Source organism: Gracilinanus agilis, chromosome 4 (genome assembly GCF_016433145.1).
Source record: "Gracilinanus agilis isolate LMUSP501 chromosome 4, AgileGrace, whole genome shotgun sequence".
Classification (NCBI taxonomy): Eukaryota; Metazoa; Chordata; class Mammalia; order Didelphimorphia; family Didelphidae; genus Gracilinanus; species Gracilinanus agilis.
In genome coordinates this window covers 505,828,697-505,852,135 of record NC_058133.1, presented here as the reverse complement: position 1 = coordinate 505,852,135, position 23,439 = coordinate 505,828,697, and the positions used below count along the sequence as shown (strand labels likewise).

At 44.3% G+C, this 23,439-nt stretch overlaps 1 protein-coding gene across 1 annotated transcript in view; it reads right to left on the bottom strand.

The window, feature by feature from the left end:
* The window catches only part of COL26A1 (collagen type XXVI alpha 1 chain), a 271,604-nt gene extending 248,442 nt beyond the window's left edge, over positions 1-23,162 (bottom strand). The window contains exon 1 of the mRNA XM_044675635.1: positions 23,008-23,162. Coding sequence (XP_044531570.1) covers positions 23,008-23,162 — 155 coding nt within the window. The remainder of the gene's footprint in view (positions 1-23,007) is intronic.
* Positions 23,163-23,439: the final 277 nt, after the last annotated feature.

The window sequence follows — 23,439 nt, the reverse complement described above, 5'->3', positions numbered from 1 at the left end:
ATACCAGAAGATATAGTGGAGAGAGGAAAGTGTGAGGGGTAGAGAGATGAATAAGAAGGTTATTGTAAGAATTTAGGCAAAGAGTGATAAGGGCTTAACCTAGAGTGGTGGTCATTTGAGAGGAGAGGAGACAGATCAGAGAACTGTTATGAGAGAACCATAGCAACAAATTAGAAAGGAAAAGTAGGGACAACTTCCCACAAATCAGAGATAAATGACTTGGACATTGTGAGCCTGCAAGGTAACACCAGTGACAGAAATAGGAAGTCCCACAATGCTCAGTCCTAGTCAGATCATATCTGGAATGCTGTGCTCAGTTCTGGGTATCACATTTTAAGAAAGGAACTCAGAAGCTATGGGATATACAGAGAGGGAAAAGCAAGATAACAAGGGGCCTTATTAATCTTTTTAGTGTCACGGACCCCTTTTCAGGATCATATTTTTAAATTCAAATAAATAAACAGGTTTACCAGGAAAGCCAATAATTTTGAAATATGTTATCAAAAGATTTCTTTAAAAATCCAAGCTCATGGAAAGATCTACAGGAATTGATGCAGAGCAAAATAAGCAGAACTGGGAGAGCATTATGCACAGTTAACAGCAATTTGGTATGATAAACAACTATGAAAAGTTGGCTACTCTCAGTAATGCAGATCTGGGACAATCCTGAAAGACTTATGATGGGGAATGCTATCCACCTCCAGAGAAAGAACTGTTGAAGTTGGATGGATGCAGATCAAAGTATAATATCTTTTATATCAGTGTATTTATGCTTTTATTTGGGGGGTTTGGTTATGTATGAATGTGCTCTTACAACAATGACCAATATGGAAATGGGTTTTACATGATAATAAAAATAAATTTTTTTTAATTTTTAAACCCTAATATCTTTTATATATTTATATATCATTCTATATTAATTTTATTTGTTAAAGGGCTAGGCAATGGGGGTTAAGTGACTTGCCCAGGGTCACACAGCTAGGAAGTGTCTGAGGCCAGATTTGAACCTAGGACCTCCTGTTTTTAGGCCTGGTTCTCAAACCACTGAGCCATCCAGCTGCCCCCATAAAAATAAATTTTAAGTAAATTAAAAAATAAAAATCCAAGCTCACAGACTCCAAGTCAAGAACTTTTTTATTAAAGGAAGCAGAGGTGTTTAGCCTGAAGAAGAAACTTAGTATTGGGGGGGAGAGGAAGAATCCCATGGTAACTGTCTTCAAGCATCTGTAGCACAACCCCGTGAATGAGGGGTCTACCATGTTCAATTTGGCCCCAGATATCAAAACTAGGAGCAATAGATACATGATGCAAAGAGATCGATTTGTGTTTGGTTTAAGGGACAACTTCCCACAAATCAGCTCTGCTCACAAGTGGACTGGGCCACCTCTGACCAAACTGAATGCCCTTCAGGGTCTTCAAGTCAAGAATGAATGATAATTTTTCAAGGAAAGTATCAAGATTCTCTTCTTCGAATGTGAATTTGATGAAACAGATACTGCAATTTCTTCCACCTCTGAAATTTTGTGATTCTGGAAGAAGTTGGATAATAGGTAATAAAAGAGCACATTGTATTTTACAGAAAAACCTATGGAAGTTATTACAAATAAGGCAGCCATCATTAAAAGGATAGAGTAGATAGAATCAACAGGAAAAATTATTATTCCAGGCAATGCCCATCAACTCAAAAATTAAAAACGATTCTGAGATGTTTTCTAAATAAGACCTGCTCTTTTCTTGCTGTTTTTGATGCTGATTGTCTAAATCCTGTTCCAGAACAGGAAAGATTTCTAGACATTTTGCAAGTCTGCCCAGAATGAAAGTCTGCCCACAGTGACGACAAGTTAGCAGAGCAGGGCTATTCCAGCAATAAACTTTGTGAAGTCCTTCATCTCTGCTGATTGTTATTTATCCTCTATTTTTATGGAATGGTACAGAGCTTTGAAAAGGAAATTTCAACCAAACTGGAGGTTTAGCATGTAACCACAGTTCTCAGTAATGGAAAGAGGCTAAAAAGTATAAGCGTGCTCTGCAGACCAAACACGGCCCCCTCTCACATCATCAATGTTTACCAGATATCTACTGTAGCCCAAACAATATGTTTTCCCCCTCGCAGCCAATATTCTTTGCAGTGATGATTCATTATGTGTTGAACAGTTAAGCTGCCAACACCACAGGACAGAGGGGAGACTGGTCCATGTGCAGTTCTCCATCTATGAGGGCTGCCTTCTTTGTGAGTTCATGATCTGACATTTGCAGTAAGACTTGTAATTGGCCAACTGTTTATTTCATGAATCCAATATATGGTAAGTAAAATTTATATTAAATAAAATCATCTATATGGAAATCTCTCATCAGCAACAATATGACATTTTAAATTTTGTGGCACACCCAGTGAAATTTACCTCCCATCCTTTGAAAACCACTGGTTTGTGGACAAGACCCTATATATGAGGGACTCAGAGAAGGATAAAACAATCTGTGCCTTCAAGAAACTCCTAGACTCATTAGAAAGAGATGCCATATCTATGAAAAATCTTTATTCATGAATAAGACAAGAGAGCAGGAGAAGATGAGCCACCTGAACTCCTGCTAAAGATGGCATCCATGTGCAGCATGGACCCAATTCTGCTGTGCGCTGCTGGTGGGAAAGTGACTCAGTTGCTAGTGGAATTGGATTTGGAGTCAGAACCTAAACCCAATCTCACTTGGACCTCTTACTTCCTGTAAGAATTGGGGAAAACATTTGGTTTCTCTGGGCCTCCATTTCTTCATCTGTAAAATGGAGAGGTTGGACTCAATGGACTTTAAGGCCCTGCCAGGTCTAAATCTACAAAGCTTTGGCATTATGAACCTGATCAGATAGATGCCACAGAGGGGCAGTTACAACCATAAAAATAGGTATTCTGAGCTATTTGTATATTATCATTATCTCATTTGATTCTTAAAACAACCTTGTTGGAATTGGGATAGATAGTACAACTGTTATCACCTTCACTTTATAGATGATATTCAGGGGGAAGTGACCTACCCTTAGTCACACAACCAGTTAGCTCTTGAGACAAGATTTAAATCCTGGTGTTGTCTTCTGACTTTAAGGCCTTTTCTACATGGCCTTTCCAGAGAGCCAGAACTGTGGCCACACACTTCTGATTTTAGATCCTTTTCAGTTTTCAGTAGTTTTACCCTGACTGTAACCATAAAGGTGTTTAAGTTGGTGTTGCCAAAATTTTAGGATTCTAAGAGTTTATGAGATCTCCTACCCACTCTTAAGATTTTTCAAAACAGAGTAGCCCACATTATCTGGGGTCATTTGGGAGCAACACTGCTAGAAGTTTGGGCAGTAACCAAGATGCCTTTCTATTGTAAAAGGGAATTCTTTGTTCTTTTTGTCCATTCTGAGTTTATACTTGTGAAAGGGAATCCTTTATTCCCTTTGTCTATTTTGAATTAACACTTTGGTTAACAATAACTTAAGTACCCCTACTTGGTACCTCACCAGATTGTGAAGACAGGATCAACTCTTCTTTGTCTACTTTCTAATTGAATCAACAAAAGCTTGAACACCCTATTTAGCACTAGGTGGAGGAGCTCTCCACCTTTTACCTCAATCAGCCAGGAATCTGTGAACACTTTTTTTTAAACCCTTACCTTCCATCTTGGAGTCAATACTGTGTATTGGCACCAAGGCAAAAGAGTGGTAAGGGCTAGGCAATGGGGGTCAAGTGACTTGCCCAGGGTCACACAGCTAGGAAGTGTCTGAGGCCAGATTTGGACCTAGGACACTTTAGGCCTGGCTCTCAATCCACTGAACCACCCAACTGCCCCCTTGTAAACCCCTTTTGATGAGTATTCACCTCTCCAGAAGGTGAGAAGTGGTTCCCACAAACACTGCCCCCTGGGAAATGCTGGGCAGTTTGGAAGCTGTGATTGGCCCTTGTGAAAAGGGGAAGGGACAAGAAGCCAATATAAAAGGCCCTGAATTTCTGGGGCTGGGGAAGTTGACTCCAAGAATGAATTCAGCTTCAAGAAAGGAATTGAACTTCAAGAATGTTGGCTCAAAAAAGAAAGTGGGCCTCAGGAATCACCTTCAGCTGGAGTCACCATCCTGACGTGCCTCTTAGAGGATACTTGGATGAGTGGATAGCTGGCTTTCCCTTCCTGTCTTCTGGAGAGAGTTAAATTCCAGCTGAAGGTCAACAAGTCCTAGCTGAGTCGAACACTGGAGCAATATTTATTTAGATGGGCTAATGTCTTCTCTACCCTTTTGTATTTCTCTGCTCTCACTCTTTCCACCTCTTTTGTAAATAAAAGCTATTAAAATCATTTCGACTTTGAAGCAATGATACTTTGAATCAGCAACTATCATATTATTTGTAAATTTCATATATTTTGGTCAAACCATTAAAATTTAATTCTTACACTAGGAAAGCCCTCCAGCCCTAGAACTCAGTTATTCCACCAGAAAATAGCCATCCATGGGAACAAAGATTCAAATAAAGATTTGACAGTTTCACCAAGCCTGAGAACCTCAGAGGGGAAACCGTGTGTGCCCCATTTGGTCTCAGCGACACACTTACAAGGGCTTCCTTTGTGCTCTTCCTTAACTAAAGGCAGATGCTCCTGGGGCTGAGCCACTCACCTTCCACTCACCTCTTTGCCTCCCAGTTGGCTCCCTCTCTTCAACATAATACAGCTCTCCTAAGGATGCCTCAGGAAAGACTTGGCATCAGAGAAAAGTAATTACAAGTTTTCCCTAGCAAATGAGGGGAAAGAGGCTGCCATAAGATCTGAATTGGGTACTGCAGAACCCATTTTTTCCCCTCTCCACCCCTTACATTTTCTTCCCATGTAATTTTGGTAGATGGTTCCCATGGTGCTCTTTAGGAGAACCAGCCTAGAATGGATTCTACTTTGCAGACATTTGGCCCAGAAACATGTCTGCAGTCTTCTAACTACTCTGCTTTAGTAGAAGAAGTTATTTAGCAAGTTTCATTTGTCTGTGGCTTTCACCGTGGAACTGAAAGAGAAAATTAATTCCATCTTAAGCTGGAGAATACCCTGGAGTGGGCCACCCAACAGTCACACATGAAAAAGCTGAAAACTACTGACTTGCAGTTTTCTGACTCCAAAGGTTTCTTTTAATCAACCCTACAGTGGTTTTGTTCTGCTTTTTGGTTAGAATTCCTTAGGAATGAGGGTTTTTAACCCCTCTCTTTAAACAATAAGCCATCTCCTGACAACAAAGCTTGGAGACCCTCTTAGGGTGCCCAAGAAGAAATGAGGGCTGCAAAAATCACTTGCCAAGCTTTAGAGATGAAAAATAGAAGAGTCCTTCCTGGAAATCATCTTCTTTACGGCCACTTCTAACCTGGCCACCATGCTACCTCCTGGCCATACCAGCTACAAGATGGCCTTTATTCTGCTTTCTAGAACTGAGATGGCTGCCCAAGCACCCTAGGCTCTAGGTTTTTAACACTCTCTCACTCTCCTATTTCTCCCACTAGAACTCCCAACTTTCCAATTCTAGGTCTCCTGAATATGCAGTCTTCCCCCTTCTCAAATGTAAGCTCTTTGAGGATGCTCTTGCTTGTATTTGTATCCCCAGCATTTGACACAGAGCATGTGGCTCATGGTAATACCTAATCAATGCTCATTCATTCACTCATTCATTCATTCATTCATTCATCTAGTCCAATGCCCTCATTTTACAGAATGACCACAGGCTGATTGGCCTGCTTGTAGCTACCCAGAAAGCTAGTAAAAGAAGAAACACACACATGTGTACGCACACACACAAACACACCCAGAAAAATAAGGAATGCCCCGAGGTTTGGTGACCAGATCCTTGTCAAGTGATTAGATGACAAGATTTTAGAGGTGAAAGGAAGGTTAACGGTCAATTAGTTTAGACTCCTCCCTTCTCCTCCCCGCTGCCCACCTTCTATTTTACAGATGTAGGAACTTGGACCAAAGAAAGAATACCCAAGATGCCCCAGCACGCAATGGTGAGGCTGAAATTCAGTCCTAGGTCTTCTATCTCACATTCCTTCTCCTACATCAGTAACTCTGTTGTGTGAATTTATTCATGAAATCAATAAAACATTTGATGTGTGCCCATTGCATGCACAACACAGCGGGATACAAGAATCTAAGATATAAGTCCTACCTTGGAAGTGTTTATAATCTAGGTAGGGCAGTTAGGTGATGCAGTATATTCAGCCTAAGGCCCCTGGAGTCAAGAAGACCTGAATTCAAATGGGGCCTCAGACACTTACTGTGTGACCCTGGGCAAGTCACTTCATCCTGTTTGCCTCAGTTTCCTCACCTGTAAAATGGGCTGGAGGCAGAAATGGCAAATCATTCCAGGATCTCTTCTAGGAAAACTCTAAATGGGGTCATGAAGAGTCAGCTACAACTGAAACAGCTGAACAATATAAGGAGATAAAGCTAACCACATGAAAAGCATAATCAGCACCTAACAAAAGGGAAGAGGTATACCATGTTTGTGCACATTCAAAGGCATAGGATGTGATCTAAAGTGACTCATTCGCTGTATTACAGCCAGGGCCTCTCACAGAAGAAAACAAACCCCTTGTTTTTCTTTGCCATCTGTGCTGGCTGGGTCTTGGGGGCCTGGGTCTTTCTGTTTCTCCCATCCCTCACCATCCCTTGATGTGGTTTCCATTACCAGAGCTGGTCTGCTACCCTGACCTCTGCACAGCAGGCTCTCGTTAATAGGTCAAGCTGAGAAAGCCTGAGCAAGGGAAATCGGGAGAAGGAAAAGGTGGAAACCGAGGATGGGAAGTTCTGTCCCAGACGAGGCTAGCATGGTCAGAAGGGAAGAAGGGTCCAGAGGCCTTGGTCTCTGTGAGAGAGCCAGCATCTGTATGCACGTCTCCTTCAGTTAACCAGCTTCCCGTGATTCAGACTTCTTAATGCTGGAAGTTGAGTTAAGGACTCCAATGAGAGAGCAGATCACTCTGCAGCCAGCTTTGGGACCTAAGCTCAAGAAACACCTTGCCTTGCAATTGGCTTCTAGTGAAATGGGGGCATGAGACAAAGGATTGGCTTAGAAAGAGGTCTCTCCCTCTATTTCCCTCCTCTTTCTCTCTCTCTTCCTCTTCTCTCTCTTCCTTTCTCTCTCTCTCCCTCTTTCTCTCTCTCTCCCTTTCTCTCCTTCTCTCTCTCTCTTCCTCTTTCTCTCTCTCTCTCTCTCCCTCTCTCTCTTCCTTTCTCTCTCTCTCCCTTTCTCTCCTTCTCTCTTCCTCTTCTCTCTCTCCTCTCTCTCTCTCTTCCTCTTCTCTCTCTCCCTCCTTCCTCTGTTCTCTCTCTCTTCCTCTCTCTCTCTCTCTTTCTCTCTCCCTTTCTCTCTCTCTTTCTCTCTCTCTCTTTCTCTCTCTCCCTCCTTCCTCTGTTCTCTCTCTCTTCCTCTCTCTCTCTTTCTCTCTCTCCTTCTCTCTCTCTCTCTCTCTCTCTCTCTCTCTCTCTCTCTCTCTCTCTCTCTCTCTCACACACACACACACACACACACACACACTTTCTACATATCTCACCCAAAATGAGAGACTAACCATCAAACCTCTCACATATTAATAAGAGTTAACGAAAATGACTAATAATGCCAGCACCTAACATGGAGTCTTTCTCAAAGAAGGTGCCAAGTAAGTATCTGAAGATGCAATGAGGTGGTTCAGTGGATAGAATGCTGGGCCTGGAGTCAGGAAGGACTGAGTTCAAATTTGGTCTCAGACACTTCCAAGCTGGGCAAATCATGTAACCTCTAATTGACTAGCAAAAGGATCCACTGGAGAAGGAAATAGCAAACCACTCCAGTATTCATGCCAAGAAAACCCCATGGATAGCTCTGGTCCATGGGGTCATGAAAAGTCGGACATGACTGAACGGCTGAAACAACAAAAAGTAGTATTTGATGAAGGTAATGACGCCATCCACTGTAAGGTTGGCCCTATCCCAAAACAATCTTCCATGTGTGACTCTCTGGGTCACCCCATTCCTCAAGCAGTGCTGCTATTTAGAAGAAGTGTCACTCCATTTTTCTGTCACCAAGTGTTAACGCCAAGTAAAATTTACAAACTCATATGGGATCATTGCTCCTTCTGAGTTACACATTGGGTTATTTAAAGATGTTCTCCAGGCTTGTAAATTCAAGAATCAATAAGCATCAAAATGCAAAAAGAAAGAACTTCCCACAAACCCTTTCTCAAGGAGGGGAGCAGAAAGCTTATGCCACTAGAAAAATGTGCTGAGCAGGGGAGTGACAACAGTAAAACACAGGCTTTCTTCATGATTCTGTAACAAATAATTGTGAATCTATATTTAAATTAAATTCAGCTATTCATACATAGAATGGAAAATATTTTAAATACTATCTGATTCAACTCTGTCATTTTACAAATGAGGAAACCGATTCATTCTCACATTCCCTCCCACCTATTAAGTAAGCATTTCTTCTTGCCATGTCTTGCTTGGCATTTTTCATCAGTCTTCTGGGGATTGTCTGGGATCACTATATTGCTAGGAATAACTAAGTCATTCACAGTTGTTCATCATATAGTATTGCTGTTGCTATATACAATGTTTTCTTGGTTCTGCTCACTTCACTTTGCATCAGGTCATGTAAGTCTTTCCAAGCTTTTCTGAAAGCATCTTGTTTGTTATTTCTTATAGCACAGTAATATATTCCATCACAAGTTGTTCAGCCATTCCCCAAATGATGGGCATCTCCTCAATTTCCAATTCCATGCCACCACAAAAAGAGCTGTTAAGAATATTTTTGTATAAATAGGTCCTACCCCCACTTTTTTATCTCTTTGGAATATAGACCCAGTATTAGTGTTGCTGGATCAAAGGATATGCACAATTTTATAGTCCTTTGGCCAGAGTTCCAAATTGTTCTCCAGAATGGTTGGATCAGTTTACAACTCCACCAACAGTGCATTAGCTCTGTCTCTTTTTAAACCCATACAATCTGCCTTCAGACATTATTCCACTGAAATTGCTCTCTTGTAGGTTACTAATGATCTCCCAGTTGCCAAATCCAATAGCCTTCTCCCAATCCACATTCTCCTTGACCTCTCTATATTAATTCTCCCTTTCTACTCTTTTCTAGGTTTTCGGGACTTGGCTCTCTCCTGATTCTTCTCCTATCTTTTTGATCACTCTTCTGTCTCCTTTGCTGGATAATAATCTAGCTCATGCCCTCTAATAATAGGTCCTCTTGTCTTCTTCCTTTATACTACTTCAGCGGGTGACTTCATCAGCTCCCATGGATTTAATTACCATTTCTAAGTTGATATTTCTCCTGCCTATCCTCCCTCAATCTGCTGACCTCCAGGCTGGCATCTCCAACTGTCTTTTCAGATATCTCAAACTAGATACCCACTTTGAGATGTCTGGTCTCTGTCCCCTCCTATCTTCCCTGTCACTGGAGAGGACACCACCATTCTCCCAGTCCCTCATACTCACAAGGATGCCTCATTATCTCTCATCCTTCATATTCAAGCTTTTGCCAAGACCTGTCAATTTTACCTTTCCAGCATCTCCAGGACAGGTTCCCTTCTCTCCTCTGACACTGCCACCATCCTAATGCAGGCCCTCATTGCCTCCCACCAGAACTATGTCAACAGCCTGCATGAGGGAGGAGCGTGGGGTCTGCCTGCCTCCAGTCTCCTCTCTCCACTCCATCATCCATTCAGCCACTAAATTTTCCTGAGGTGCAGGTCCAGTCGTGCTCTCTCCTACTCAATAAACTCCAGTGGCTCCTTATCACCTTCCAGATTGCATTCAAGGCTCTTTATAACCACCCCCCTCTTACCTCTCCAGTCTTCTCACACCTTACTCTCTGACACATACTCTGACCTACTGGCTGTGAATACAGCATTCCATCTCTCAGCTCTGGACCTTTTCTCTAGCTATCCCCATACTTAAAATGCTCTCTGTCTTCTTCTCGGACTACTGACTTCCATACCTGTGACTCCTTCAAGTCCCAACTAAAATCTCACCCTTTCCAGGAAGTCTTCTCCATTGCTCTTCATTCCAGGGCCTTTCTTCTCTTCCTTATTTCCTATCCTTTTTTTTTTTAACCCTTGTACTTCGGTGTATTGTCTCATAGATGGAAGAGTGGTATGGGTGGGCAATGGGGGTCAAGTGACTTGCCCAGGGTCACACAGCTGGGAAGTGGCTGAGGCCGGGTTTGAACCTAGGACCTCCTGTCTCTAGGCCTGACTCTCACTCCACTGAGCTACCCAGCTGCCCCATTTCCTATCCTTTTTAAAGCTTAATTTGTATGGATTTGTTAGCATGCTGCCTCCCCCATTAGATTGCAATTTCTTTGAGGGCAGGGTCTGTCTTGCTTTTTTTTTTTTTATCCCAGCACTTGGCTCAGCTCCTGGCATACAGTAAGTGCTTAATATATATTTATTTATTTTGTTTTTTGAAACCCTTACCTTCCATCTTAGAATCAGTACTGAGTATTGGTCCCAAGGCAAAAGAGAGGTAAGGGCTACTAGGCAATGGGGGTCAAGTGACTTGCCCAGAGTTGCACAGTGAAGAAAGTTCTGAGGTCAAATTTGAACCCAGGACCTCTCATCTCTGTGTTGGCTGCCAATCCACCGAGCCAACCAGCTGCCCCTCAAAAATATCTGCTGATTAATAGCTACCAAGCACTGTTCAAATGTTAAAGCTTTACAGACATATCCGTTATTATTACTGGCAGAGAAATTACCCAGAAAAGCTCAGCAAAAGCTAGAGCCACAGGCCTGTAAGCAGCAGTCATGGCCCTACAGCCAAGCCCCCAGATTTCCCAGGCTAATTATTCAGTCTATTAAGAACCCTTTCTGGGTGCTTGCATGCCGCGGGTTCTTCTCAGAACAGGGAAAACAGCAACAGCAAACTTTCTATTCATTTCCCAGAATCTGCCTTTTGGAAGTACCTTATCTTGCAAGAAGCCAGCAGCAGCAGCAGCAGCAGCAGCAGCAGCAGCAGGTTCCAGCCCTGACTAACCACCATCTGGGGCCCATAAGGCTTGCTGCTTCTGGCGATGCCCCAGGTGATGCCAAAAGCTTGACTTTGAGTAGAAGTTTGGGATCACTTTGGAGGACGGAACTGGTCCAGTTCTAGGACCCCTCGTGCTTTTCCATCCCATGTTGAAGCTAACAGCCCCCCACCCCCACACTGCCCTTCGATTTGGCTTTCCAGGCTTCCACTTTGGCTGTGGTAGGTTCCACCTGTGGCTGATGGGGCCACGAATCCATTTTGTCATTTATTTCCCCCAGTTCTACTCTTTCCTGGCAGTGGAAATTCAACACCAACATTTGGTCCAAATTCCCCATTTGTCACACAATACCTGGGGATCGGCTCTTTCTGGAAGGAACCCCCCCTCCATTTTGTACTGCAAGCTCTTCTTGGGGGTTCACCTATTTCCCTTGTGGATGATCTTTTCCTCATTTGATAAAGGCCAAGTTTTATTTATTTAGACTGGACGGGGCAGCAAACAGCAGAGAAGGAGAAGACTGCTCACACTCCCGCTGGACCAAAGTCAATTCATTCTTTCTGCCACCTCCCAAAAGGATGCAGCCATGGGCTGATATCTGAGCCCACTGAATACCCAACTTCTGGCCAGCAGTAACATAGACTCCCTCCCTTTTCTCTATTCCCCACTGAGGCGTGGTAATTGCTCTGTGATTAACAGGGGGCAGATTCTGTTTCCAGAGCTGAACCAGCTGTCCCTGCATCTGGTTGCCCTAGTCTCAGCCCCAGCCTCGGCCGCCCACTCCAAAACACGGCCGTGACACCAAGTGACTGAAAACAAAAGTCATCTTCCATGTGCTCTGAGGACCTGAGTTCTGCCAAAGCCTTCTCCCCAGGATGGACAGCGCCGCATCCCCAACTGAACAGGGCTCCTATTGTCACCAGATCAACCCCAAGATGGCACCAGGGCCAGAATTCAGCTGTTCTTTCACGGATGGCTGGCTTAGTCAGATTTTCCTCATTCGAACACTGAGGTAGTAAAATGGGGTGTCATGAAAGCATCCTGGGATTCGAATCAGGAGTCCTGAGCTCTGCTCTTCAGGAGCAAATAAATCAGGTCCACTCTCCTAGCCTGAGATTCCTTCACTAGAAAAATGAAGATGCCAGAACAAACGTTCCAGGTCCCTCCAAGCTCAAGACCCTGTAAGAACAAGTCTTGGTTCACAGAAATGGCCAGCAAGTTTTGAATTCAGTCACTTCTGTAGCTTACCAGGAGAAAAACAACAAGTAGCCTTTCAGAAAGATCCGAATTCAAATTCCAACTCAATCCGTTAAGCAGATGCGTGACCTCATGGCTCTGAGTGTGGGTTTCCTCATTTATGAGGCAGGGATAATAATCCCACCTCAACGAGTTCTCGGTAGAAAATTCCTGGGAAGAAAATTCACTCTGCCCATGAATCTCGACACCTGCTCTATGATTATTAATCTTTGAGAACTGCTCACAATGTTCCTGAGCATCTCCCCAATTTCTGGCCCCTGGCTCTAAGCCCTGGGAGGGATGAAGAAGAATAAGGCAAGATCCCTGGCCGGAAAGGGCACCTATTTTATTTGGGAGGCAAAAGTGATTCATGGGAAGCAATCAGAGAAGAAAAAACACACTGAAACTAAATGTTGAATTAAATGCTTCAGACAGACATGCTTGGGATGCCAGCTTGTCATTCATTCGTTTCAGTCGAGTCTGACCCCATTTGGATTTTCTTGGCTAAGGTACTAGACTGATTTGCCATTTCCTTCTCCAGCTCATTTTATAGATGAGGAAACTAAGGCAAACAGGGTTTAGGATTTTCTTGGAAAAGATACTGAAGTGGTTTATCATTTCCTTCTCCAGCTCATTTTACAGATAAGGAAATTAAGGCAACCAGGGTTTAGGGTTTTCTTGGCAAAGATACTGCAGTAGTTTGTCATTTCTTTTTCTAGCTCATTTTACAGATGAGCAAACTGAGGCAAGCTTTCTTAGCAAAGATACCAGAGGGGCAGCTGGGTAGCTCAGTGGAGTGAGAGTCAGGCCTAGAGACAGGAGGTCCTAGGTTCAAACCCGGCCTCAGCCACTTCCCAGCTGTGTGACCCTGGGCAAGTCACTTGACCCCCATTGCCCACCCTTACCAATCTTCCACCTATGAGACAATACACCAAAATACAAGGGTTAAAAAAAAAAGATACCAGAGTGGTTTCCCATTTCCTTCATCAGGTCATTTTACAAATGAAGAAACTGAGGCAAACAGGGCTTAGGGTTTTCTTGACAACGATTCTAGAGTGGCTTGTCATTCATTTCCTTCTCCAGCTCATTTTATAGATGAAGAAACAGAGTTAAACAAAATGAAGTAACTTGCCCCAGTAGGAGCCCTTGTGAGGGTCTGAGACTGGATTTGAACTCACAAAGAAACTGCCCAAGAAGAACTAGAACTTGGCAAAAGACTTAAGTAAAAGAGATCATGGTTTGAAGACTGTTGCAAATGAAATCATTCAGCCACAAAAAAAGGGAAACTGGAGGGGAGGGGAGAATCTAATTCATCTTGTTTTTAGGAACTTTTTGTTATTTTTACTCTTATTTCTTTCATTTTGAGAAGCTGAGCAAGATTTAGATCCTCTCCAACAGTTTTTGCTCTGCCTTTTGCAAGGGATGAACCAGCTCAGCTGTATTTGTCAACTGGCTTAGACTAATTCCCCATACATTAGCTTTAAATAACTTCAGCCTTCTGCCTCGGTTGCTTTTATCCTCCACCACCCCTCTTTTGTTTGTAAGCCTTTGAGATTTTGTAAGAAACATATTTCACAGGGTGGTCCTAGGATCTGAGAAGGGAGCAGAGCCACCTCATTTTACAAATAAGGAAACTGAGGCCCATAGAAGTGATTAGATCCAAAGTTACCAAGATGAGAAAGCACACATCAAAGATCTGAATCCTAGGATGCTCCTGCTTGAAATCTAGGGCTCCTTCCACTGGACTGTGAAGCATTGTTTCCTGATTGACCCTTCATGTCCTCCTATTCAGGCAGAGCGGTGCCCTAGCAACCTCTCCACAGATCTTGCGGCTAAGGATGAGTCACCACAATGACTACAAGCGGCAGGCCAAAGGGGCCAGGGACTCCGCAGAGGTCTAATACGCTGATCCAGCATCCTTCAGTGATGACACTCAGAATTCCTTCCTCGACAAAGACGTGACATGTCCTGACAGAGTCAGGGAATGTTTACAGAAGTACTTCTGGGCATATCCTTGTAACACTGTGTTAACACAGAGTAATCCAGATCCAGGTGGGAAGAGGGAGGCATTTTCTCACCTTGAATGAGGAACTTGGGAGAGGTTTGCTCTCGTTTCCATCACTAGCCACAGAGACAATGGAGAAGGGCCAGGCAGGCAGGCTGCAGTCCAGCAGGATCAGATCACAGCTTAAATGGAGCTGCCTAGGATGAATGAGCCCTTGAGGCAGTCCCATAGCCAAATGAATCATTGTAGACAGGAAAAGAGATGTGCATGATAGGCAGATAAACCCTGCTAAAGGAGGAAGAATGAGAAAAATGCCAGATGTTGTTAGGGACTGGCAGAGACCCAGACCACCACTGGCACACAGGAAAGAAAGCCTCATCTTCCATGAGAGCAAGAATTGGCACTGAAAAAACAGTCACTTGGAGCCTTGGCTTCCCCTGTCCCAGTGTCTGTGTTCTCCTTGAATTAAGAGCCCTCGTACACAGCCGGGAAACTGCAGGTGAGGGCAGCAAAGTCCAGACTAGCCTAATCCCCTCTCCAACCTTCTCAGCTTCTCACAGGCCAAACCATGCCGACTGGTTTCACTAGAGGGCACAGCTGCTGCCTCCTGCCTCCAGGGACGGAACAAAGCCTCTAAAACTCTCCTTTCTGCCCAGCTCACACACGTATCATGCCCATCACCTGTGCCCAGTCTTCTCAGCATGAGTTTGTCAGGGCGGGGGGTGGAGAGGGCAGCTACGATTTAATTCGCCCAATCTATGAAACCCCAACATGTGTAAAGAACAAGATGGGGATACAGACAGGGGAAATGATACAATCCCTGCCCCCGAAAGAACTTAGCCTCTCAGAGGGCAGATATGATATGGCAAGCCACAAATAGTCTTAATGAAGAATTATATAAAGGCAAGGACAAATCCAAGACGTTCTAAGAAAATTTCAGTTCTGGTTGATTCTACCACACTGGAGAATATGCCCTAGGCTGGCTAGTAGATAATTAATTCTTTGGCCATGGCAATCCATAAAACAAGGTAATCATCTTCATGGGAACCATTCATGAAGGAGGCAGGATTTAAGTTGTGTCTTAAAGAATGAGGACTATTTCACAAAGTGGAGAACAATTTCAGGCATGGAAAACAGACATAAGCATGCAGATAAGAGAATGCACAACAAGGAGGAGGGAAGGAGACAGCTCTGCAGTTCATTTCAACTGCAACAAAGTGCATGAAAGGAAAAAAAGAATGCATATATAAGGCAAAAAAGGTCCATTAAGGGGGGCAACTGTGCTCAATGGATAGAGAGCCAGGTCTAGAGATGGGAAGTCCTGGTGTCTAAACTGGCCTCAGACACTTCCTAGCTGTGTGACCCTGGATAAGTCATTTAACTTCTATTTACTAGCCCTTGCCACTCTTCTGCCTTAGAACCAATACACAGTATTGATCCTCAGCCAGAAGGAAGGTAAGAAGTTTATATATCTATATCTACATCTAATCTATATCTATATCTATATCTATGTTGATATGGATATCTATATTGCTATCTATATCGATATCGATAGCTATATCAATATCAATATCTATGTCGATATCAATATCTATATCACTATCTATATCTATGTCGATATCTATATCAATATCTATATCTATATCTGTGTTGATATCGATATCTATATCACTATCGATATCAATATTGATATCAATATCGACATAGATATATAAATTAAGTTCCCACATGGAACTTAAACATCAGGCTAAGAAGTTTTAGTCCTACAGAAAATGAGAGCCATGACGGGTGACTGAGGAGTGTCATGATCAAATCTGTCTATCAGAAAGATTATTTTGGTAATTATGTGAAGGAGAAATGGGAAAGACAATAGCAGGAGGCAAATTCCGAGGCAATTGTCCAAGGAAGAAATGAGGGGCTGAACTAAGGGGCAATAGTGCAGGTAAGGAGAATCTCAGAAAGCTTATGGAGGTGGGATTCACAGGGTTTGACCATTCAGCAGATATGGCAAGTGAGGAAGAGGGAGGAGCTGAGATTTGGAGCCAGAAAAGGAAAACTGAAAGGAAAGGAAGGGCAGGTTTATGAGGAGGACAGAACCATGGGAGGACTTCCCCAAGAAGCTTCTATTCGTGATCAGTCTCTTGACTATACCTCTTAGATGGTCCTTGATAAGTAACATAAGATAATAGATAATATCACCATTACAGTGGAAGCTCCTCGCAAGTCTGCTTGATTCTTCCCACTTGGACCTCAAGACCTAGCACTTAGTAGGTATTTAATTAATGTCCTGATTTTTTTTAATGTGTATTGCATCTATTATCCTTGATGGTTAACGTCTAGAGGGCAGGATTGCTGTGTATCTGCCATAGTTCTTAGTATAGTATCTTAATATGGTGTGAGCTCATTGAACTTTTGTTAATCAACCCAAAGTGGGCAACAATTCAAATTGCCTAGGGCACCTCAAGAACTAGGCAAAGGTACAGAGCCAGACTACATATTCTTCATCAAGACGGTTGTTCACATGAACAAAGAAAGCATTATGGTCTGCCTTCTTCCCATTTTGGTTATTACAATATTAATGTAAATTCGCCTTGCCTTTTTTTTTATGGTGGTCTCTGAAAAGGCACCCAAAGAGAACCTTGTTATATTTAGTTTTGGGAAGGTGAGAAGGAAGATCAGGTTAGGAAGGTTTTGGACTCCCAAATCTTCAAAGATGAGAACTGGATGAAGTGCACACATTTCCATATGATCATCCACAGAAATCCCAGGGCACTTAGCACTAACATTCTCAAAAATCCAGTTATGGTTAGCATTTCTTGCTCCCTTTCTCTACTCCAGGCACAATTGGATGGTATCCAGCTCACACCAAATAGATCAGATTTTCTGTAGTCTTTAATGAAGTGTTGGGCCAGTTTGGCACAAGAGAAGTTTCAAGTGTGTATATTCTTCCTGCCCCCAAAATTGTGGGAATGGATTTTAAAATAATAGAAAGAGGGTGCAGAGAAAGCCCTGTGATTTGAGAACTACTCTGTCAGGCATTTAAATTGAGGGCTTCCAAAAACTTCTGCAAGAAATAGTACCTTTTTCCATCCCACACCTAGGTCAAATCCCTTTAACCGGAGAACTTCCAGGGAGCCTTTAAAACCATTTGAGAAAGAGGGCACAGTGCAAGAAAGCACCCCCCCCCCCCGCGAGTCTTATTTGTCAAACACACCCAGGAGAAGAATCATGGTACCATGGAAAGACTCCTGGATTTGAACATTAAAATGCCATATAAATTCTAAAATATATATTTTTATATTTACATATATATCTATGTGAGTACATACTTGTTTGTAGATATATACATATATGTACACCTACATGCTATTTCTCTGCAGATCTTTATATTTAGCCCTATCTAGTCTCTCTCCTGAGCTACAGTCCCTCCTCATCAACTAACTGTCTATTGAACATTACAGACAACCTGTCCTGGAGACATCTCAAACTCAACATGCCCCAAACTAGAATCATTCTTTCCTCAAAAGCCCTATTTTCTTCCCAGTTTTTCTACTTCTGTCAAGGGTTTCCCTACTCATCCAGTCACCCAAATTCACAACCTCTACATCAGGGGTCTGCAATGTATGGCTCTCGAGCCCTATCTGGCTCCAACTCCCAACCGGCCAGTCCGGGCAGAGCCCCAGGATGTGCCCCCACCCCATATTCTAGCGCCTTCCGCCTCCATCCTCCTCCTTCCACAGGCGTTTATGGCTTTCACAGCCAAAAAGGTTGCCAACCGTTGCTCTACATGATCCTCAGTTCCTCAGTCTCTCTCACCCCTCATATCTATTCAGTTGCTAAGTCTTGTCAATTCTTCCTCCATATTGGCACTCTCATCCACTCCCTTCTCTCTCCTAACACAATCGCCGTCCTAATTCAGGTCCTGATCACCTCTCACGTGACAATAGCACAAGAGCCTTCCAACTGGTCTTCGTGACATGTCACTTCCCTCAATGATCCATCCTCCACCAAGATGCCAAGGTTATTTTCCTAGAACAAACTCAGCTCTTTGTCACTCTGTCCTTTTCCCTCGTCTAGTCAAACTCCAGGGGTTTGCTATTAGCATTAATATCAAATACAAACTCTTCCATGTTTAGCATTTAAATCACAACTGGGCTCCAATCTGCCTTTCCAATACTCCTAGACATTTTCTCCATAATGTGCCCATTGGTGCACCCAAACAGGACATTTTGCTTTACCACCTCTCACATCCAAGTCTTTGTCCTGTTATAAGGAAACAAGGAAAGAGCAGGAGCAGCAACCACTGAGAAGGCAGAAGCAGGACTTCCTGGAATACACCCCCTCCTTACTTTCATCTCTTTGAGTCTTTAAATCCCTTCAAAACTCAGCTTGCACATCACTCCTCCTACAAAGCCTTTTCCTGATTCCTCCAGCAGCTAACGTTTTCTCCCCTCTCAAATTGTCCCGTATTTATTTTGTATGTACTTCTATTTGTGTGTGCTGTTTCCTCCTAGAGAATAGAATGTAAGTTCCATGAGGGCAGGGACTGTTTCATTCTGGAGTTTATAGCTTCAGTTCATAACATGTGGTATATGTTTAATAAATTCTTGTTGATAACTAATGAGACATGAAGTTAGCAAAATGGGAAAGAGCTCAAAACTGAAACATAAGAAACTAGATTTCATATAGTAATTAAAGAATCATGAAGCAGGAAAACGGCTTGAAGGATGAAGGCTAGAAGCCAAATATCCATAGGGTTACAGACCACAAAGCCAATCCTTCCAAAAGGGATTCTGAATGAAAATCTCAATTTATGAGTTTCTGAAAACATGTGGTACCAAATTCCTAAAAGAGTTTTAAAAGGGATAAAAACCCCAAACACCCAACACAAACTGCCTCATTTCCAAGCAATTCACAAACGAATCCATGTGGACCCTTAGAACCTAATCTTCAAGGGGCAGCTGGATGGCTCAGTGGATGGAGAGCCAGGCCTAGAGACAGGAGGTCCTAGGTTCAAATCTGGCCTCAGACGCTTCCTAGCTGTGTGACCCTGGGCAAGTCACTTAACCCCCATTGCCTAGCCCTGTAACAAATAAAATTAATATAGGATATACATATAAAAAAAAGATATTAGGGTTTAAATTTAAAAAAAAAAAAAAAGAACCTAATCTTTTTTTTAAACCCTTAACTTCTGTGCATTGGCTCCAAGGCAGAAGAGTGGTAAGGGTGGGCAATGGGGGTCAAGTGACTTGTCCAGGGTCACACAGCTGAGAAGTGTCTGAGGCAAGATTTTAACCTAGGACCTCCCGTCTCTAGGCCTGGCCCTCAATCCACTGAGCTACCCAGCTGCTCCCAAGAACCTAATCTTCACCTCAAATTCATGTAATTTTCTTTATATGCTTTTGGCATCAATATTGCTTAAACGTCCATCCATCTTGTCTCCCTCATCAGATTATAAAATATTTTCAGGAGCAGCAACTCTGTCTAATCTGGATACTAAAACTCTGGAGATAGATAGGTGGTTCAGTGGATTGAGAGCTAGGCCTAAAGATAAAAGGTCCTAGGTTCAAATTTGGCCTCTGACACTTCCTAGCTGTGTGACCCTGGACAAGTCATTTAACCCCCATCATCTAGCCCTGGCCATGCTTCTGCCTCGGAACCAATACACAGTATTGATTCTAAGATGGAAGGTAAAAATCCCATTAAATCCCTAAATTGTGATTTTGATGAGATCAATCATGTATGCCAAGCCTACAAGATGGCTTTCTATTTCTCAAGAAGCTTTCTCAATCCCATAATTTGGGTCAAGTTCTGCTTGTTATCCACTAGGTAAATGAGCGATCCTCTGCTACTTTTTAAACGAAGCATTATAGATTCTATTCTCCAAAGTTTAAAGTCCTTTATTCCTTCAAAGTGAAGGGTCAACTCGAGCTTTTAAATCAGTTTCCCCAGGATATGGTGCTCTGCAGTCATTCTGTATTAACATCAGAAGACTTTGGCATCTATTCAGACACGTCTCTCGGCTCCCAGGTGACAGGGAGAGCCTCAGTCATATCCAGGACACACCCCAGATGGTCAGTACCAGTTTTTTCCCCAGGATATTATACTACCCAGCATTCCCTGGGCCAGAGGTTTCGAGGCTGCCCTCTCCCACACAAGCTGGAAAGAGAACGTGAGCCATTTTCAACATGAGTTTTAACATCAGATCTGTTAAAGAACCCCAAGTAACAAAAGAAAAATACTCATTTGATAAGGGCCAACGTTTAATACAGCAGGCTTCCCAGCAGGATTTTCACTGTGAAAGGTCAGGGGGCTGGGAAACAGGGCTTGTAGGGAAGATGTGATTTAACATCCAAGTTAAATGCATTTAAAAAAAAATGAAGAGAGAGTGGCAGTGGAATGGGGGCGGGGATAGGAAGTGTCTAGTATTACTAGACCAAACATTCCTCAAACCTGATTTTTCTGTAGGGGGAAGGGAACATTCATGACTCTTCATTATATACTCCTACAATTAATATGTGGTGCCATCCTGAATCAGAACCACAGTTTATCCATCCAGGTATTGGGAATCTGAACAGGGATAACAGTGTGGTTTCTCCTAGCTTCACGCAGTAACAAAAGATTCAAACAGTTGTTGAGCCCATTCTAAGATCCCTTCTCCCCTCAACATACTCTGGCTCCAGGGCTTTTTAAGTCCTTCTAGAACGTCTGTTTTCATTCTGTTCCACCTTGGAGTCGGGTTCTTCCAACTTACTCTGCAAAGGAGGACGTCCTCTCATTTGTCATCCTCGAAACCCTCGATCACCTTCCAGTTTGAAGAGGTGCCCTCCAGTTCCGGTTTTTTAAATTGGGCAAACCAATCCAAACCCATCATACTCTTCCAGGTTCTAGATCAGTGGTTCCCAAACTTTTTTGGCCTACCGTCCCCTTTCCAAAAAAAAAAAATATTACATAGCCCCCTGGAAATTAATTTTTTTTAAACCCTCACCTTCCGTCTTGGGGTCAATACTATGTATTGGCTCCAAAGCAGAAGAGTGGTAAGGGTAGGCAATGGGGGTCAAGTGACTTGCCCAGGGTCACACAGCTAGGAAGTGTCTGAGGTCAAATTTGAACCCAGGACCTCCTGTCTCTGGACCTGGCTCTCAATCCACTGAGCCACCCAGCTGACCCCTGGAAATTAAATTTTTTTTTATTTTAATAGCAATTAATAGGAAAGATAAATGCGCCTGTGGCCATCACCGCTCCTCTGGATCGCTGCAGCTCCCACCAGGGGGCGGTGGTGCCCACTTTGGGAATCACTGCTCTAGATGATCAGCCTTCATGTTCTAAGCTAGATTTGTCCTACTTTGTTCTCATAGGGAGGTATCAATGGTCAAGCGCTATGGTATGTATCTGCTTAGAAAGTGTTAGTGGCGCTACTGTAATTCCTGGAGTTAGCACATCATTCTGAGCATCACCGGTGCCTTAGAAAGGTTTCTTAAATTACTTTCAAAAGTGGGAGGGGTGGGGGCAGGGTGGAAAATGGAACAATGAAACTTCTCCAGGATGTTCTCTATGTCCTGTCATAATGAAATGGTACCATTAAGGCTCCAGTTCCTCCAGGGTTCAGGCACAGATTTCTTGATTCCAAGGTTTTGCACTGAAAGGGGAGGCATGGGAGGGGGTGGGAGGAAGCATTATTTTCATTAGGATTCCAGTTATCTTCATTTTTTTTTAAACCCTTACTTTCTGTCTTGGAAATACTTGTAATTGGAATACTGTGTGTTGGCAGAAGAGTGGTAAGGGCTAGGCAATTGGGGTCAAGTGACTTGCCCAGGGCCACACAGCTGGGAAGTGTCCGAGGCCAGATTTGAACCCAGGACTTCCCTTCTCTAGGCCTGGCTCTCCATCCACTGAGCTACCCAGCTGCCCCCTCCAGCTATCTTTAGAAGAGACCTAAGGGAAGCAGAGGAGACGATTCTAGCTTTTGACTTTCTGAGGAAAGGAGGAAAAGAAGAAGAGCTGCTCTAGGGAATGCTTCCATATTAGAAGGCAAATCTGTGAGCTTCCTGGGGAACTCTGCAGGTAAAGCACTTCCAAAGAGGTACCCAGTAGGGCTGACTATGGACACGGCACGCGCTCCCCCTTGTGGCCAACGAAATTGGACCGAGAAGTGCAGGGAGCCCCGGCTCCGAGGACCTTGTTTCCGGATCATGTTCTTCCCCGGACAGCATTAGCCCCGCCGGGGCTGTTTCTAAACGCACAAATCTCAGGAGGCTGCCTGTTGCCCAGGTCACTTGGCGCCCGTCCGAAGCCACGCGGGATGGATGGCAGCCCTCAGTGGACTCCTCAGCGCGTCCCCAGGAGAGCCGAGATCAGCAGGCCGGCATCTGTGCCTTCACTGCCCAGCGCTCCCTTGTCGGGGAACGGCCCCCTTTCCTCCCCTCTCCCCAAACCTCGCTCTCCTCTGTGAACGCGGGGGTATTGGCCTCGGGGAGCTCCGAGCTCCCCTCTCGCTCTAGCGCTCCGCTTCTGTGGTCTCCCCCCAACGAGGAGCCCTGCCCGTCTTGCTCGGAGAGCGCGGGGACAGCCCCGCGGTGCCCACCGCCTGAGCGCCCAGGATAAGGCGCGCCTGCCTCCTTCCTACCTGTGGCTGCGTCAGGGAGCGGGAGGGGAAGGAGGAATGGGCTAAAAGATGTCCGGGAAAGAGGAGGAAGGGGGCGAGGTGCCTTCCTCGGGCCCGGACAGGGGCAGTGCCCTCCCCCGGCCCACTCACCGGCGATTCGCGTAGCCGCTGCCCGGAGGTGCGGGGCCATGCTCAGGGTAGTTGTGCTGCTGCAGGGCTGCGGACGGGTACGGATAGAGGAAGCCGGTGCCCATGGTGCAGCCGTAGAGGCAGCAAGCCCAGGGAAGGAAGAGGGGAAGCTTCATCTCGGCCAGCGGGATGGGGGCCCGCACGAATCCGCCTGCCCACTAAGGAGTCGACCCGTGGCGCCCCGCTCCGCCGAACGAGGGAGACATGGGGAGCCCCGGAGAGCTGGGGACGGTGTGCGGGGCGCGATCCAGCGGGGAATGAGCTCGGAGATACCCGGCGCAGCTCTGAGCGCCCACGCGGCCCGGCGCCCGCTCCGGAGCTGCTTTTTCAAATTCGGGGAGGGGGGCTGCGCTAGGTCCGTCAAAGGGGGCGTGGGGTTTCTCCGTTAACCCT